Below are 19,996 nucleotides of genomic sequence, written 5' to 3' on the forward strand. Positions count from 1 at the left end.
TTCTGGACTTTTCACATTTTTTTTTTCTTTATCGTGAACACCGCTTGACACTCTTAAAGTTCTTTTGTGACGGTGTACCGAAATATCGCTGGAAAGGAGAATCAAAGAAACTCCTATAGGTGAATCCACGGCCTGGTCTCGAGGATGCCTTCTGATATAATCGTTGATCGTAGCTTCTCCTTTTGGCATCTGGATACCGAGATACATCATCACAATCCGGGAACAAACAGATTTTTTTTTTGTTTGATTCATAGAATCCTAATGCATATAGCGATTATTTATTGTATTTCATATTAGTTTTACTGTTAATTTTAATTTAAAAAAAAAATGTAAAGCAAATTATGAATTTTTTTTCAATTTTTGTTAATTTATAAAATTTTTGTCAAATTCATTTTCGTATAATAAATTCATATTTATTTATTTTTGATAATGTGAAAAATTTATCTAATTATTTTCATTAAAATCTTTTTTTCTTTACAAACTAATTAATTTACTAAATTTTTTAAAAATATATTTTTCATTTATCAGCTTTTTCGGTTTAATATAAAAATAAAATAAGAATTCAGTTAAGAAGAAATTCCACCTTATACATTTTTTGAAACCCAAAAAATTCGGACTCATAATTTATATGTACAATGTATTCATGCGTCTCAATTTCTTTGGCACAAATATTTCTTTAATTAAATTATTATACATTCGCCAAATGATTCGTTATTTTTTTTTAATGTTTAAACTTTTATACATTTGAAAACGTTAAAAATTTGGTGAAAAAAAAATATAGGCAATGAATTTTTATCGATTTTGCATTTTTTTAAAAGGGACAAATGAATAAATTAATTTTACTGTATAGTAGTATTATTGGTGAGAGAAAAAAAATAGAAAAATACGGAAATGACAATGTAAAATACACAAGTTTCATTTTATATGATTTTGCAGTTTGCAAGAGGGTTGCAATCGATATTTGTGTTTGCATGGGCGCATGTCCTTGTTCAGGGTTGCACATCAATCAACTTTAAAACGTCTCTATCGACGCCAGGAACATTTAATGATAATAAAACTTTACTGCAAAGTGTCTTTATGCACGCTTTAGCACTTTGAGAAAGAAAAAAAAATTTTCACCCCCATATTTTATTACTAAAACCAAAAGGATTTGATAAAGATAAAGAAACCATTTAATTCTCGACTATTAGATTGATTATTTTCAAGTTTAAAAACTAATTTTCCTTTTTTTACAAACAGCTTCTTTTTAATTCCAAAAAATTTTTTCTTAATTTATTGCATCTTTCAAAATCGATTGAAAATATTTTAAAAGTTTCAAAAATTAATTAAAAATAATCAATTTTTATTAAAATTAAATATAATATAAAAATAATTATATAAATCGCATGAAATTCTCTTTCAACTATTTACTACGGTTTTTTAATACTTTCTAAAAATGATTTTCTAACAATTTGTAAATAAATCGTGCATGAAAACGATATCAATAATAATCGAATAAATTATAAATAGGTTGAGCATTGTTTTATAGTTATGGATTTATTTATAAGCTTAGAAGAATTAAATCGTCACGGAGCGATTGCCAAAACGTATATGCACATTGTGGGTGTTTAAAACTATTTTCTAACACACTCTAATTTAATTCTAATCACGTTGAACCTGATTAAAGCTTTAATTCAATTATAACTATTAAGCGGTCTACAATTATTGACACACCTTTGCATAACACACATCTACATTTGTAATCTATTGTCATCAAAGTCTATATATTGCTTTAAAATTAGTGCTTCTAAAATTATTTCTAAAACTTCTCTTTATAATTTCTACTTTTACTTTATGAAATTAATATCTGAATTTTTTTATTTTTTATTTTAAAAATATAATTTTTATTTTTCAAAAATGAAAAACCATAAAGAAAATAAATTTCGCTTTTACAATAAAATATTATGGTTGATATTTGTGTAACATTTTTTTTGTCAGATCAATAAAATATTTATTGCTTCATCCAAAAATTGAAGAAAAATTGTAATAATTTAAAATTTTTTATTAAATAAACAGCGAAATTTCATTGAAACAATAAAAAAAAGAACAATATTAATGAACCAACCAAAAAAATTTTGTTATACGCAAATGTCAACCAAATTTTGTGTTGTAAAAATAAAATATTTTTTTCCTTTTTTTATTTAATTATAATTTCTTTTATTTTTGTAAATATTTATATATATTTTTTTTTTTTAATTCAAGTATTCCAAAAATAAAGGAAATGCGAGGACTATGGAAAAGCTAATGCAAAGCCTCTACCATGTATATATATGTATTTCAAAATGAGTGAAAGATGCTAACAATGTAAGAAAAAAAAAATGTAGAAATTTTTGAAATTCTTACCGTCAATTAGTACTTCGTAGGCTTCTGAGATCTCTTTAAATTTTTTCGTTGATTCTTCTAAATTTTCAGGATTTTTGTCTGGATGCCATTTGAGGGCCAATTTTCTGTAACTGTGAAAAAAATTCCACTATTAATAAACAGTATATATTTTTTTTTGTAAAATACAAACAACTAGAAAATGAATTTAAATAAAATTTAATTTACAATAATTGATTATGAAAAGTGTTAATTCATAATATGAAAAAGTTCGAAACAAAGATAATTTCAATTAAGGGGAGGGTCCAGTGAAATTTTAATCATTCGATATTTATCTTGTACAAATTTTTTTTCTAGCATTATTTAAAATCTAAAATTATTTTTTATTTTTAAACTTAAAAAATATTTTTGACCATTTTACCAATTTTATTGTTTAAAAAAATTTTAACATTTATTAAAAGAATTATTAACTACCTAATTATTTGGTTTTCAATTTCTTTTAGTGTATTATAATTTTAAAAAACTCAAAATTGCAAGAAAAAAAAATTGATCACAACAAAAATTTTGTTGGACTGTTTCACCAGTCTCTCTCCATAATTGTCATTTTTAATATTTTTTATTTATTTATTATTTTACTTCTTTTAAAATTTTCATTTTTTTATTTTAATTATAATATTTAATTGTTTTTTTTTTTATTAATGAAATAAAATATTTTTCGCCTTGTAAATTTTTGAGTTCAACGAAACGGTGTTGCAGAATACATCTTTCGCGAAAAGAAAATATATAAAATTATATACGGGAGCAGGAAATTTGAAATTAGATCGCTTTGTCCCTTTTTTAGACAATGAATTCTGAAAATTCATCCAACAGTTATGACAAAGTTTATTTTGGTAGGAGGTTTCTCTCTGACAGTGGCTATTCGGTGCCACGACCGTGAAACAGGTCACAGACCTTTGAGAATAACCTCGAATGCACCTCGGATGTACCACTAATGCAACGAGAGAACATTGAGAGAGGAAAAAAGGAAAAGGAGAGAAAGAAAGAAAGAAAGAGAGTGGATTTAACATAATAAAAGGCCTGATGATTTTTCTGTTTCCAACTCGAGCACGTGTTTCTTTTAAATAGAGTTTGAAATTCACGAGTTCACTGAACTAGGTATATATACAAATACGTTTTCGTCACTCGTCAAAGGATCAAAAATTGCATCATTTTTATTTCCCAAAAATAATTCATCTAGAAAACTTGAATTTCAATTTATTTTTTTTTCAAATGGACAAAAAAAATTTCGTTATCAAAACTTTTCAAAAATTTTTCAAAACTTATTTTTTATTTTCTCTAAATAGCAAATTTTTTAATAATTCGTTTTTGTCTTTTAAAATATTTCAGAGAGGTCGCGTAAAATAGTTTTCAAATTTCCTATCAAAATTTACGATACTCAAGTCCAAAATGTTTATAATCAACAAAATTATTTTTTACGATAGAAAATTATAAAAAATTTTTATCTAAAAAAATATTTTTCATAATTCTTTGATGAATAAAAATTTCAAGAAATATTTAAATATAACTGATATAAAGAAGGGATTTTTTTGAAAATAAAATTAAATAAAACAAAATTTTAAATACGAAAAAAAAATTGTTCTAATTAAAATCAAAAAAAATAAATAAATTGTTATACTTTATAAGAATAGCTATTGAACAATTCAGAAGTGAGAGAATCTTCAATAAAAGTCTCTACACGTGCCATTAATCATTGTGTGTATCTGTGTGCTTTCAGAAGTCTATCAATTTTCTCGCGAGACGAATGTGTGAAGTAAAGAAACTGTTACAAATGTTTACGTTGATTGATCGTAGAGTTCAAACTTCATGCAAATAGAAAAGACCATTTATGATCATTAAAATTATATATTATCATTACAATCAATATTCCCGTAAGAAAGTTACATTTTCATTTTAAAACAAAAGCAAACAAATTTTTATAGAATAATCAAACAATTATTTTAAATGCATAAATTATTAATAGAAAATGTATATATGAGTGCAAAAGTTTTAAAACTTAGTTTTAAGGGTCAAAATTATAATTTATTTTCAGGTATATTATTTTATCAAGCCTCGTGAAATCAAGAATGAATTTTCTAATTTTGGATATAAGAAAAAAATGAATGAATGATAAAATTCAAATTTACGTTTCAAAAAAAAAAAAAGATAATAATCTACAAATAATAAAAAAAATTTTTTGAAAGCAAAATTATTTTCTAAAAATTAAATTTTTCTTTTTTATATTATAGAAATGAATAAAGAAAAATAAATAAAAAAAAAAAAATAAGTATTATCAGAAAAAGTTATACATTGAAAGAATAACAAGAAATATAATTAAAAATGAAGCAATTTTTTTTTTTAAAATTAAGAATTCATTATAGGTGTTTGTGTCGTATATCTTTCTTTTTTTCATTTATCGTGATTGTAAATAATGATGTACTTACGCTTTCTTGATATCACCGCTCGAAGATGTCCGCGAGACATCGAGGATTCTGTAGTAGTCAACCATTGTCCCTGTCTTCTCAATCGAGTGTCAAGTCTTAGGCAACCACCTGTCGGAACAATGCAACGTAACGTTTATTTATCGCTATTAGTCGACACCGATCCATTCGTGGCCAATTGGCAACGATCCGATATATGCAAAAAACGAACGATTGAAAATGCTCTCGAAACAATGTTTGTCATCTTACTTATTCTAAATATGAATTTTCAAAATTCTTCGCAAAAAAGAGAAGACAAAAAAAAAAAAAAATACTAAACAAAAAACCACAAAGCTTTGTAAATAGAGATTCCTTTTATATTTCTAAATAAATAAATATTTGTATATTTTTCTTAAATATCATTTTCAAAAATCGTTTTTCCCATATATATAAAAAAAATCTTTATTAGTTACTTTGAGATCCAATGGATCCCTATTTTTTTCTTTTCTTTCTCAAAATAAATCATTAAAACAAAATTGTTTTCTTAAAAATTGGAATAATTTTTAAATCATTGTTTATAAAATAACTGTTTGTAAAAAATCTGTCTTTATTCAAAGACTAGACTGAAAAAAATTTATTTCATTCAAATAATTGATTATAATTAAATAAATAAAATAACAATAATAATAATTAAATAAACTGTATTTGAATCAATAATTTCTGTATTTGAAAAAATACTATCTCAAATAATAATTGATACAAATAAATATTAATTTTGATATTAGTCAAGTTATCGATTATTTGAATCAAATACATTTTTTTTCAGTGTATGTACAATTAAAAAGATTTTAATTTATTTTTAAAGAACTTTATAAATAAAAAGCCTCCTAAACTATTCAAACAAATGAAAACATCCAATTTACTTAACTGACAAAAAAAAAAGGAAAAAAAAAAAAACAACTCCAATCTACCTAAACAAAAAGCACTTCTCGCATTTACTCAAACAAAGACTTCAATTTACTCTCATTCAACTATTATTCCTCTCTCGGAATCGAAGCGAGTTTAATAAACTCTAAAGTGGATTAATCTCAAAAGTGTTTTATAATCCAGATCCGTCATGAGTGACGATGTTTACGGAATTTTGCAATACGATAAATTTCGAACGAGAGAAATTTACAAGTGGCTCTTAAATATAAATGCCAGATCTCTTTTAAATGACAGAATAAAATTTTTTTTCTTTTTGTACATAATAAGTACATAAAAAAATGTCGATTGCCTGTGTGTGCAAAAATGGTATATTGAGGATTTTTCATTTCCTTTTTTTTTTTTTTTTTATCATTACCGTTATTAGTCGCGTAATAAATACAAGCATCCCGCAAGCACATTGAATTATAAGCTAGGAGCCGAGGTCACATAAGTTCGAATGGTGCATTTAACGACGTAATAACACTATATTAAAAACGGACGTGAGCAAATAAGTTGCAATGTAATAATACTGATAAGAACCACCCAACGTAATTTAATTCCAATTTTCCAATATAATATACAAAGAAAAAAAAATAGAGAAACAAAACCGATTAAGGTACAAATTATTATAATTATATATAATTGTATATCCGCGAGGGAGAAATTTTTTTCAAAATAGTAAACTAATTTTAGATATAAATTTAAATTGTCAAATTATGAAATCAATTTAATTTAAATCTATATAATTATAGAAATAAGAGGAAGGTGAGAATTTAAAAAAAAGAATTATTTACAATTGAAATAAATTAAAAAAATTGGATAGAATGAAATTAATATTTTCTAAATTTTCATTCACGAAATTATTGTACTTTTTTCTACAATTACAAATACAAGTAAAATTTATCGTACTTTCTAATTTACTTTTCTTTATAAAATAGTACTAACTAATAATTACTATTAGAAATAATAATTAATAATAATAATAATAATAATAATAAAAATGTTTTATAAGAAAAGGAAGAAATTTAATGGAACTCTCTTTTTTTTGAATCAGTAAAAAATTTTATAATTCCTCTACTATTCCGTTGAAGCTAATTAACAAAATATATATTTCAATCTCAGTTCAAATATTTAAGTAATGGAAATTTTTTCATTTGAGTGAAAGGGTCAGTAAACAAAAGAAATAAACGAGGTTAACCGTTATTGATCAGTCGAATAGTACTTACAGTTTAAAATAAAAAAAAAACAAATCTAGTACCGTTTGTCAAATGTCAACGTCATTTCCGGAACCCTTTTTTTTATTATATATATGAAAATAATATTTTACTCATATATATATATATATATAATTTTCTTCAAATCTTTGGAGAAAAAAGTTAGAAAGTTTATATTTATATATTTATAAAAGATAGATAAAAATAAAATAAAAAAATTTTATTGCAAAGAACTCTTAACAAACATTTTAATAAAAAATACAGAATAAATTTTCATGGAAATTGAATGAAAATTTTAAATTTAAATAATAAAAAAAATTTATATTACAATGCAATGCAAGTATAAAATTTATATATAAAAAAATGAAATGCAAAAAAATTTATCAAAGCTTAACACACGTGTGTTCAGTACAAGATAGTATAATAAGCCTTAAATTATTCATCGTGTGTTAGGTTAATTTTACGTCAAGACAGAAAATCGAGTGTGTATTTACTCATTTACACTCTCTGATAAGAAATATAATTTTTTTTTTTTATAATATACGCAAATATGGAACATTTTCATAATAAATGAACAAACAAAGAAATTATACAATTATACATTTATATATATATAGTTAATAATATATTATTTCCACCAGGTGAAAATTTTGATATGAAATATATATATAATATATAATTTCTTTAATAAGTTCTTATTCATTTCACGATTAAATCAACGCGCACGATTGCACGCATAAATTACGAAACTAACAATAACTTAACAAATGCCTATTAAACACGTGGTCATTTGTTTTTTGTCCTGGATCAACTGACAAAGCAAAAAGAAAAATAATAACAAACTCACAATCAGTAAATTGTTTTACATAATTTTTCCAAGTTCTCCTCTTGGATATATTTTATTTCTTTTGTATTTTCGTCATGATTTTCTCAAAAAATTATCAATAATTATAAATTCTGTTTTGCTTTATTTATTTATTTATTTATTTTTTTGAGTAATTATCAACTAATCGTTAATTTATATATATTTTTTTCAATAAGTGATGAAAAATTGGTGAAAAAAAATTAAAATAAACGTTCTTAAAGGTCGCAAAAATATTGGAAGAATTAAAAAAAAATATCTTAAAATTTATATTACATTCAATTGAATTATATAAATCCTAATAACTAGTGTAATTAAATTCTTGCATTTACAAGATTTGTAAGAATTGTTTCCAACGCTCATAATCAACAATTGAAAAAAAAAATTATGTGACGCGCTCTGAAGAAAGGGATCTAAGCAAACGAATTATAGGTTATGTTTACAACAGTTTTACCTTGATTAAAAGTTCCTTTTTATTTATATAAGTTCAAAATCAGCTTTTATTGAATATTTTAGATGTAATTGTATTGAGAATTGATACTCTTTGTGCATTTTCACTTTAAAAAAAATAATCTATCATTATTTGCTTTAAAGCGTGTCACTTATTTTTGACTCGAAATATATAACTAATATTTTGCCTACACGGAAACAATTGAAAAACGAATATAAAGTAATTTTTACTACTTTAAAAGTAAAACCTGAACTGACTGCAATTTCCGCTCATTTCTATCAATTTTTACTCCAGAAATAGTAAAATTTACTATTTCTGGAATAATTTTTACTGTTTCAAGAGTAATTTTATTACTATTTTTGGAGTAAATTTTACTATTTCCGGAGTAAAAATTTGCCAGAAATGCGCAGAAACTGCGGACAGTTCAGATTTTACTTTTAAAGTATAGTAAAAGTAACCTTTTTCTTCTAAATCGTTGATCATAAACGTTGTGAACTTCACCGAAGTAAAAATTAACAAATTATAAACAAATCTTATCAACAAAGTTTACTCAAAAGATAACTTACAAAAAAATAAGAGATCGTCTCACCTATAATTTCTATAAAGCAATTTTGGAGACAATCCAGAATTCAAATACATGAAAATATTTGTTTTCTTCTTTCACTGTATCCAACATAATGAGAGAATCACATCTTTTATATATTATGATGATCACAGAACAACAAAATCGTACTCTACTGGCATTTTTACAAAAAAAAAAAAAAAAATTGAACAAAAAAAAAATCAGGTTACTATAATATTATTCTTGATTACACATCGAATATATACGCGTGCGTTATATGCGAAATTCAGAAATGCAACATTGGCGGAAAATTGCTTCCTGCCTTTGACGTCATATAAGAGTATCGTTGATCTTCGGAAAACTCGCGGGATTCAAAGAGAAAGAGAGTCAAAGACTGGGCCAACGAAATAATCTAAAGTTAGATACACTTCGTATCCAGAATAGAACGAAACGCGGAGGTGGAGGTCACTCCTTTATCCTCCACTCACGAAAGCAACACTTATTGCCACCCGCTTTGACAGCCAACTGCGAGAAGGACCCATACCGAAGAGATGAAAATTATTTATCACTCGCTTGAAGTAATGAGAGGGGAGGGGGGGTTCAAAAAAAGGGGGAGAAGAAGGGATTAGAAAAATATTATTTGCATCTCTTAAGATTCACTTTATCTTTCTACAGCAGCTTCTTTAGTTATATGAAGAACATTTGATTCATACGGTGCATTTTTTTTTTTTTTTTTTTTTTTTCTATAAAAAAGGAATTCAACCCTTTGACATAACATCAAAATTAAAATTGGTTTTATTAATGCCAAATGAAACTATAGCTATAATTGGATAAAAATTTTATTTGTTTAATTTAAACAAAAAAAACACAAAACGTTAAATAACACAGGTCTACAAAATAAGGCTTTTTTTTAGATTTCGGAGTGGTTTCCAATGTATTTTTCTGTGCTGAACGTCAGGATTTTGAGTAAAGTCGTAGTAAAGTCTCCAAACACAGTGATTTTAAAAGTTTTCAGTATTTTTTTCTCCTTAACCTGAAGTGTTAGAGACTTCTATATAGGCATAAATTAAACCTTAATTTGTACACTTTAAGACCCATATGCTCAAGATAAAAAATTTTTTGAAAAAAAATTGGTGTAAAGACCCCAAAAAATGTCAATGGGTTGAACATCCTTATTAATGTTGTACATTTAACACTGTACACTGAGAAAAAAAAATGCTATTGAATCAACAGTATTTCTGCCAACGACATAAAAATTATTGATTCAAAAGCATATGCTATAGAATTTGTAAAATATTATATAGATTCTATAGCATATGCTTTTGAATAAATAATTTTTATGCTTTTGGCAGAAATGCTGTTGATTCAATAGCATATTTTTCTCAGTGTATAACTTCATTGTCCGGTCTGATGAAGTTGAAATATAAATCTATTGTCATTTTTCGTATGGAAAATATTATTTATATACATATATTTAACTTGCATCTTTATTACATTAGTAAGAGACATTTTTTTTTAATTTTAAATAAAAAAAAAATTATTGGAGTAAGCTATCAAAGAAAAGTTCTCATTCCATTGAAATGTATTTTGCAGTGACCTTACGAACATTGAGAACTGCCTATATGTAAATTCTATCCCACCTATTTTTAATAGACCTACGGTCAACGGAAACTAGTTGCATAAGTATTAAAACTGTCATTTGAAACTTTATAAAATTCATATAATCGTTTTAATGCTCCTTCAATGATTCCCTTCACTTAAAATAATAATAATAATAATAATTTTAAACAAGATATAATTTATGTTTACATAATGTTTAAATGAGCAAATATTTTTATTTCTAATTTTGTAAATTCAAATTTATTTCAAACAAGAATGATTCGCACCTTATTTATATAAATTTCACAATAACAATAATAATAATCAATCTTTATGATTCTATCTCATATTAATTTTTTTTTTTTGCAAAAATAATAATATTTGGAAAATTTTTGATCATCCGTTAAATGTTGTCTTTTATTTAATTTTCTTTGTATATTATTTTAATAAAGAATTTTTAATGTAATTAATTTTTTTAAAGCCATATTTTGACTTCAATATATAGCAAAAAGAAAGAATAATGAGAGAAAATTTTGTATAGCTATTTTTTATGTTCAGCTTTGCAACACAAGTAGTGTATACATATATAATAATAACGGTATAAACAACGTTCAAAATGAATCTGTACAGGATATCTGAACTCTCCTCTATGCCACACTGAATCAGCTATTTTTATTTGTAACACTATGCGGATAATTAATCCAACAGGTCACGTGTGTCAAGAATAAGTTTTCAAACTCCAACGTCCATTATTATTATTATTATTATTATTACTATAGAGAAAAAGAGAAAAAGAAGAACAGACCAAGATTAATTACCAAAGAAAAAACAAAACCAATTTACCCAATGAAATTCTAAATATCTTTAATTCTACAAATAAAAATAATTAAAAAAAATTAATTAGAACACGGTGAAAGCGTATTTTTCAAGAGTAAAAATTTCAAAATCTGTACTTCCTATATATGAGGAAAATAATAGAAAACTTTCTTTTTTTTCTTACTATTCTGAAAAGTAGAATCTCTTCTGTGCTTTATAGACATTTTCAATTACAAGAATCGAAATTATAAAAAAAAACAATTATAATAATACCCGCCCCTTTATAAATAATTAATAAAGTGACTTTCAATAAATAAAAAAAGAAAGAAAAAAAAATTGTCATTCCAAAGATATTTAATATACCTGCACAAGTAGAAGAGTTTAAATATGAAAAAAGTAGGTATTAAGACAAGGTTGTAGAAATTACTGAATGAAAAAAAAAAAAAAAAAAAACGTGTATTCGTTAGGTTGACGTGTTCTTTCATCTATTCCGTAATTCTAAGGTCTGGCTTGAAATTAAAAGAGGCCAAAGCCAAAAGTCTCTCGCTATTATTCTGAGTCATCTCAATTTTGGATTTGGATTTGGTCTATCATATTCTGTGAACGTGGGTTGTCGTGGGCGACTTTCCAACCACGGCACCTGAGAAGATTTCAATATTCTATACAAATTATAAAAAAAAAAAATCTTCTTCTCTAGATATACACTTTGTCACACGGCGCACATATAATAAACAATCTTTTGCTTATGAAATCGATTTTATTTTGCACTCTCTCATATGGCTGTAATTAAATTTTCAACAATACCATAGTTTGAAACCACATTGAAATTATAATATTTGATCGAATAATATAATATAAGTATACTGACATTATAATTAAGGGTTTGGATGCCTTTTCTAAGAATGAACTCATAAACTAAAAGGGGACACCCACATGGAGTTCCCATTCACACTATTGGTTACTATTGAAGGTCACACAAAAAACTGCCAATTGTATATTTTCGATTCAAAAGTATAGCCAATAAATTTCCAGAATTTCCAGAAACAGAATTACATATTCTATTTTTTAAAGCGCTAAATCTGAATACAACTATGTGTATAGAATTATGTTACTATATATAATTATATCAAAAAAGATGAACGTTCTAAAGAACGAAAAATTTTTCCGCAGTTTCTGCGCACTTCCGGCAATTTTTACTCCAGAAATAGTAAAAATTATTCCAAAAATAGTAAACATTACTATTTCTGGAGTAAAAATTGATAGAAATGCGCAGAAACTGCGAGCAGTTCCGGTTTTACTTTAAAGTAGTAAAATGTTACTTTATTCGTTAAAACTTTAAAAAACTTTAAAACTTTTCCGAACCAAATATATATAAATTTCCCGAAATATAAATCCTTAATAATATTTCATTGATAAAGAAATATATGATCTCCTATATTTATATACGTATAATAAATTATTATCAATTAATTAAAAGCACTTTAATAATAAGAAAATATAAAATATACTGAAAGCAATTTATTTCAAGTCGCAAACACAGTTAAATATTAATAGACATTATTTTCAGATTGTATTAAACCAGTTTTGTGCTTGTTTTCTTTTATCAGAAACTACTCGACTTAACTTAAATATGACATCATTCGCAAATTTTAGAAAAACGCGGATCTTAATCCGGATTATAAATTACAAGCTTTACTCTGTATTCTGTTACTTTATATACCTCTTTTACAACATTTAGATAGTGTATAATATAAATAGAAAAAAATAATTCCTCTCATTGGATAAAATTTTGAAAATGTAAAAATTCTTGAATTATCTTGATATTTGTTTATTATACAACATCAATAACAGTGATAAATTTTAATTTTAATAAATACACATCTCTGTATATAAATACATAATTAATCATAATAATAAATATCTATGTAATTTGATAAGTAAATGCCTTGAATTATATATTATTGAATAATTGTGTATCCTTCTATGGGGCGCATGATTATCCCATAAAAATTGTTAGAATTTTGATTTGAATTTTGATATAATTATTTTTTAAGATGAATTTTTATTTTACGATTTACAATTTGACATAATTTCTTTTTAAACGAACTTTTATTGTACAGATTTCTTAAAACGCCGAATTTTCATTTGTTCGAAATTGCAAATGTCCAAATAAACAATCGACAAAATGATTTTGGCGCCATTTTTAAAATCAACCAATCAAAAATTATCCATAAAATTGTCAATGTTAAAAAATGCGCCAAAATCTTTCTGTTGATTATTTGCTTGGCAATTTGCAATTTCGGACAAATAAAAATTCGTTTAAAGGGAAATTGTGTCAAATTCTAATTCGAAAAATAAAAATTCGTCTAAAAAATAATTATAACTAATAAAATCTTTTCAAATCAAAATTCTAACTAATGATTTTTATGGGCCAATACATGTATATTAGAAAATTTTGTTAAGATGAAAAGGTATTTACGAGATGGAATTGAGCAATTTTAGTAAAATTCGACGCAATTAATAAATTCAAAGCATATTAAATCATTTTTAACAGATTCATCATCATTATCATCATCGCGAGTATGAGGCTTAAGTCCGTAACGTTTTCAAAAACGAAAAATTAAAATAGAATTATTTTTTCAAGTCAATTTATCTTTAATTTTGATTTGCACAATCTTTCAAGAAATTAATAGTTTTATATAAAAACCAGCTACTCCCGAATAACTTTAATTTTAAACAAAAGTAATTAATATTGTCTAATTATTTTTTCGTTTTCGTTTTAAAAACGTTGCGGACTTCAGCATGATATCGCGAGTATTCTCAATTTGGAATAAAACCTTTTCGAAAGAAGTGATTGACCTTTAATTAAATTTTCCCAAGAAGCTTATAAGACTATATAGTGAGCTGATCATTTCCACCTGGAGGCAATGGGTCACCCAGATCAGGGATGCGACACTGTATATCGTCACTTTTTGTACAATCACTGTCTTCATATAATATAATCATTTAACCACTCTTAAAATTTTATATGACATTTTTTTTTAATATTATTAAATTACCAAAAAAAAAAAATATTTTGTACATTACTATATAATCTGAGAATAATTTCTTAAAAAAAAAAAAAAATACAATCTTAGGAGGAGTGTCCTTTGATTTGCACAACCTTGACCTAAATGACAAATCAAACTAGCACATTTCATATCGCGACCGACAATACTTTTAAGGAAGACAGTATTTTCAGTACAGATATAACGGCCCTGACCTTTTTAAACAAAATTTCTCGAAAGTCAATGTCGTTGATATAAAAATGTGCGAAGAAGACGCATTTCTCATTCAAATTCACAACTCGTACTTACTTTTTTCGTCGAAGAAAAAAAAACCCTAAACTAATTCCGCAGGACATTTCCCACGGTCTGAAATTATACGATGATCTGCATATCCCATCAACAATACTCAGAAAAAATGATAATAAACAAAATCTTCTCGTTTCTTTAACCTTTTTGTCGGTTTTATCGTTTAAAAAAAATCGTATTTTTGATTTTAAAAACCTAAAAAAAAATTTTATTCACTTTCAGAAATCTTCCAAAAATTCTTTCATAAAATTTTAACAATTTTTTTATTTTCGATCACGATATTGAATTTTTAAAAACTAACTCATTTATCTCAATCAGCGAAAAATATTGAAACAAAATTTAAATATTGCTCAAAAAGAAACACACGCAGGTGTATCACAAAAATTTAGAAAAATATTAGACGATTTTTATTTTCGGTTATACCAGGAAAAACAAGAAATAGTGAAAAATATTTTTCCTTTTTTTTCACCAAAAATAAAAATTGAAAACTTCAATTCCATATAGCAAAAAAAAAAAAAAAAAAATACCAATCCAATCACCATAAATCACAACACATGACACCAATAAAAAAAATTGCATAAATATTTACAGACGATATTTTTAGCACCTTCAATGTTGCAATCATTCCATTACAATAAACTGATTTTCGTAATTGAAAAAAAAAGTTAGAAAACGATTTCAAATCAATGTATTTATAAAGAGGGGAAATCTATAACGTTTTCACATTATTACAAATGAGGAAGAACAATAATAATGATAAATAATATAACAGCATCTATATAACGATTTCACTTTCATTCATGTGGAAAAATGGAGTGATGGATAACAAGTGAAGAAATAATAATAATAATAATAATAATAATAATAAAAATTGCTCGATGTGAACTTGAAGATAGTTTGAAAGACAGAAAGGTAAGCGAGACAGAGACATGGTGGGCGTCCTCAACGAGAGTCAGTGTGTGACGTCAGGTTTACATATTTGGCCAGCAGAAGGTATCCAACCAAAGGATTTCATGTTGAATACATTGTGCGAAACTCAATAAAATGTCAATAAAATAAAAGCAAAAAATAAAAAAAAGAGTCAAAGATGAAAGAAATGATTGACCATTGTTACCCCCCCGAGAGATAGATAGCGAGAGAAAATGTTTTGGTATTTGAAGACTAAAAAATTACTTAATCAAAGCGACATGCTCTCTTGGTCAGGTCTTCTTTCTTACTAAAAAGTATAAACGAAAAAAAAAACCCGCTAATTTGAAATGCCTGATTCCTCTGAACCTCTCGGCAGTCTGACTCACGAGACTGACACTATATTTATATAAAAAGAAAACCATCTCATTATTATAATGCATTCTCATTCTAGAATCCGGGATTTTATTTTTATACTGAAAATCAATTCTTTTCGGCACCACTTTCGCAATAAGTTTTTTTTTTTAAATCAAGGATCAATAGTAATTTTTCAAATCCATTCGTTTTAGTAATAACGAGAGAATTTTCAAAATTTTTGATTAGCAATATACATTTATTTGGTTGTAACAAATAAATTTTTTTCTGAATGACACTAAGAAAATTGAAGATTAGAAAAATCTCAACACAATATAGAGAGATAAAGCTTTTCTAATTTTACGTATATATATATGTGAATACAAAACATTTATTGTGAAAATAACGATTCCGCATGCCAACGAATATTAATATTTTTATTTTGTTTAAAATTATTTTTTTCTCAACAATGAACAAAGATTTATTTTCTCAGATTTGACATTTCTTTGTATTTTGCTTTTTTTTCAAATAAAAGTTACAAGTTTTCAATTCATTAAATTGTGCGTTTATATTCACATATTGGCCCATAAATTATTCTGAATGAATATGACAATTTATTTATCACGATATATTGAATTAAAAGCGTGGGACGATTTAAAATTTATTGCAAAAAAGAAAGGAATTATATATTTTTCATATTTTGTTCTTAATAATAATACTATATCATATAATATGTTGTTAATTTTAATTTGTTCTTTCAAAGAAAATTATAAAATTAATTTATACTATAACAACGAAACTAAAATACTTTCTCAATATTTTAAATAGTATACTAAAAAATAACTAAATTTATAACAAAAATAAATAAATAAATAAATATTACAATGGCTTATAGTTTTGTAATATTATCTTGAAATATTATAACTATAATGTGACAGTTATAATTATATATTACAAATAGTAAAATACTAATTATAAACACATAATTATCATTAAGTTTTCAAATGAATTTTTTCTACTCTTATTGAAACAATATAAAAAGTAAATTATATATTTAAATTATAGTTACTTTTAAACGTATTCAAAAAAAAAAATTGTTATCATTTAGAAACTGATTATCGGTGCTCTTTGGATTTTCAATTATAAAAAGTAATAAGACACATGGCAGAAAAATGTATAAAATGAATTAGTAATAGTAACAATGTAGTTACTGTAACCTTTCATCAAACTGATAAACTAACTATTAATATAGAAAAGTTCTTTATTCTTTCACAAAAAAATAAGTGTAAAATCTGTGATAAATGAAAAAAAATCTAACAAATAAATTCATAAAGAAATAAAAAATAAATAATTAATAATAATTCAATAAAATAATAAACAAATAGATATATTAAAAAATATTAAACAATAAAATACTGTTTTTGTTAAAAATAAAGTTTCACAAAACAAAAACAAAAAAAAAAGAAAAAAAACCTAAAAAATCATATTAGGTAAAAGTCAAGGAAAGAGAATTTCTTAAAACCTTTCAACCATAAATCAATATCTCATGAGCGTCTGTTATAGCTCATGAAAAGTCATAAAAACAACAATATAAAACAAACTTGATTCACTATTTCTGCGACCAAACACTGATACAAAAAAAAAAGTGTTCTGACAACTCACCCAATCTCGTATATTCTTTACTCTAAAATTATTACGTTAACAGGTGTTTTTTCACCGAAGAAAACATTTGATTAAAATACACTGAGAGACAGCAGAGAACCATTAAACAATGCTGATAATATACTTTTTTTAAAAAAAAAGTAAAACACGACCTAACACTTCACATTTGAAGGAAAAAATCCTGTTTCTCAATTTTTTTTATGTAAATATGCACTTTTAAATCACGTTCATTAAAATATTCGCCATTTTATTTATATATTGTTGAAGAAAAAAAATAATAATTTTTCTTTACGGCGAATTTTCAAAATCGTTTTTATCAGCGCATGATGATGATGATGATTCAAAACTAAAATATATATAATATATTTCGAACGAGCTGACGAGTAGATTCGCGACAGTAAACGCGACTGACCACAATAAAGATTCTATCGATCTCAACGATCGAAAGATCGACTTGGAGGTCGACCTTCGGTCAATTTGAAAGCTTCCGCCCAATAGCATTGCTCGTTATGGCAAAAGCAGGTGAGTACGTGAGGAGATCGCACCTATTCCGCTTTCCAAAACAAGAAAGCTACATCATCACCACAAAAAAAGAAGAAGAAGAAGCAAAAGATAATATCCAGTCATTGAAGATTTTTATCTTCAAAAAAAAAACGAAAAATAAATAATAAAATAAAAAGCAATTCTTCATAAATCTTCTATATAGGATATACATATTAAATCCTGTTTCGATTTATAAAATTTTCTTCTTTGTCTTTCAAATAATTCATTAGTCCTCTTTCATGTCCACGAGATATATACACATGCATATCCGCGACCTACAGCAATATTTTAAATCACACCGAAATCTTTTTTTTCGTCGGTTGTTTGTTCGGACATTTATTTGCAATTTCAGTGAAATGAAAATTCGGCATTTTAAGAATCAAATTTTCATTTAACACACTGAGAGAACAAAGTAGTTGAGGCAACTAATAAAATGGTTACGAATACCATTTTGGTTAGTAAACTATACTGCTGCTAATTCGATAGTCAGGGATACCATTTATACCCGAGTCAAAATTTTAGTTCTCTTTTAATTTTCTTGGTTCTCTGTTGCTTCTCTATTGATGCTCTTGATTCTCTATTAATTCTATTATACTTCTCTTGATTTTCTATTACTACTCTTGGTTTTCTTTTACTTCTCTTGATCCTCTTTTGCTTTTATAGATTATATGATTTTGATTCTCGATTACTTCTCTTGATCCTCTTTTACCCAACTACTCTGTTAGTTAAACTTTTGCATGGAACTATTTTTGTGGGTGTGGTTATTATTTCCTATTTACCAATTCTAAATAGTTGCGCTTGACATCGAAAATATTAAAATTCACTAAAAACATTACTGAATTTTACTAACTAAATAGGCAGAAGAATAAATACCTCCTTTACTAATAAAAAAGTAGTAGCCCCAACCATTCATTTCTCTCATAATAGGTACTTTAAAGAATTTTTATTAGGTAAAATTTCATTGTATAGAATTTTCTTTTACATTAATTTTCATTTGTACGAATTATTATTTGATATAATTTCCATAGAACCAATTTTTCATACTAAAGAATTTTTACTTAAACCAAAAATCATTTAACATAATTTCTAATTGATAGAATTTTCATTTGTCCGAAATTGCAAATGCTCGAACAAACAATCAACAGAAAGATTTTGGCGCAATTTTTAAAATCATTCAATCACAATTTTATGGGCAATTTTTGATTGGTTAATTTTAAAAATCGCGCCAAAATCTTTGAGTCGATTGTCTTTTTTGGACATTTGCAATTTCGGACAATTGAAAATTCTACTAATTAGAAATTCTGTTAAATGATTTTCAAGTTAAGTAAAAATTCTGTAGTATGAAAAATCGGTTATATGGAAATTATATCAAATAATAATTCGAGCAAATAAAAATTCGAACAAATAAAAATTCTGTGATATAGAAAATCTGTTTAATGAAAATTCTGCAAACTACTAATTCGAACAAATAGAAAATTCGGCTCAGAAATAATTATGACAAATGAAAATTCTAACTAATGATGTTTAGAACATATTCATCCTTCCCATTTTATATTATCTTAAAACAAATAAATAATTTGATGACAAAATTTATACAGAATATTTTAAAACATTTTAAAAAGTATATAAACTTTCATATCACTTTGATTGATAATTACAAAACACATTCTGAATATTAAAAATAAAATATTTTAACATAATTTAGAAATTATCATTACACGGAAAAAATGAATTCAGTAGATTTTACAGAACTATCACGGAGTAGCGGATACAGCTCTTTACGAAACTGAGTGTTGTAAAATGTCACGAAATATTCAGGATAAACTCCAGAAATATTCAGCATAAACAACGAAAGTTCTGTAGTTTATCCGAAAATATCCATCACATTTTACAA

The 19,996-nt window shown here is 25.2% G+C and overlaps 1 protein-coding gene across 2 annotated transcripts in view; it reads right to left on the minus strand.

Moving 5' to 3' along the window:
• The window catches only part of LOC127291445 (dnaJ homolog subfamily B member 3), a 28,761-nt gene that overhangs the window by 3,799 nt on the left and 4,966 nt on the right, over window positions 1–19,996 (minus strand). The window contains exons 2-4 of one of the 2 annotated variants that reach the window (XM_051320591.1): window positions 4,839–4,946; window positions 2,383–2,492; window positions 79–189 (exon numbers count right to left, since the gene is read on the minus strand). In XM_051320591.1, coding sequence (XP_051176548.1) covers window positions 79–189; window positions 2,383–2,492; window positions 4,839–4,903 — 286 coding nt within the window. In that variant the 5' untranslated portion in view covers window positions 4,904–4,946. The remainder of the gene's footprint in view (window positions 1–78; window positions 190–2,382; window positions 2,493–4,838; window positions 4,947–19,996) is intronic. The other variant, XM_051320590.1, reaches the window with a different exon arrangement.

This window comes from Leptopilina boulardi, unplaced genomic scaffold (genome assembly GCF_019393585.1).
Source record: "Leptopilina boulardi isolate dan_hultmark-lab unplaced genomic scaffold, ZJU_Lbou_2.1 LbouV2_137, whole genome shotgun sequence".
In the NCBI taxonomy this organism is placed as follows: domain Eukaryota; kingdom Metazoa; phylum Arthropoda; class Insecta; order Hymenoptera; family Figitidae; genus Leptopilina; species Leptopilina boulardi.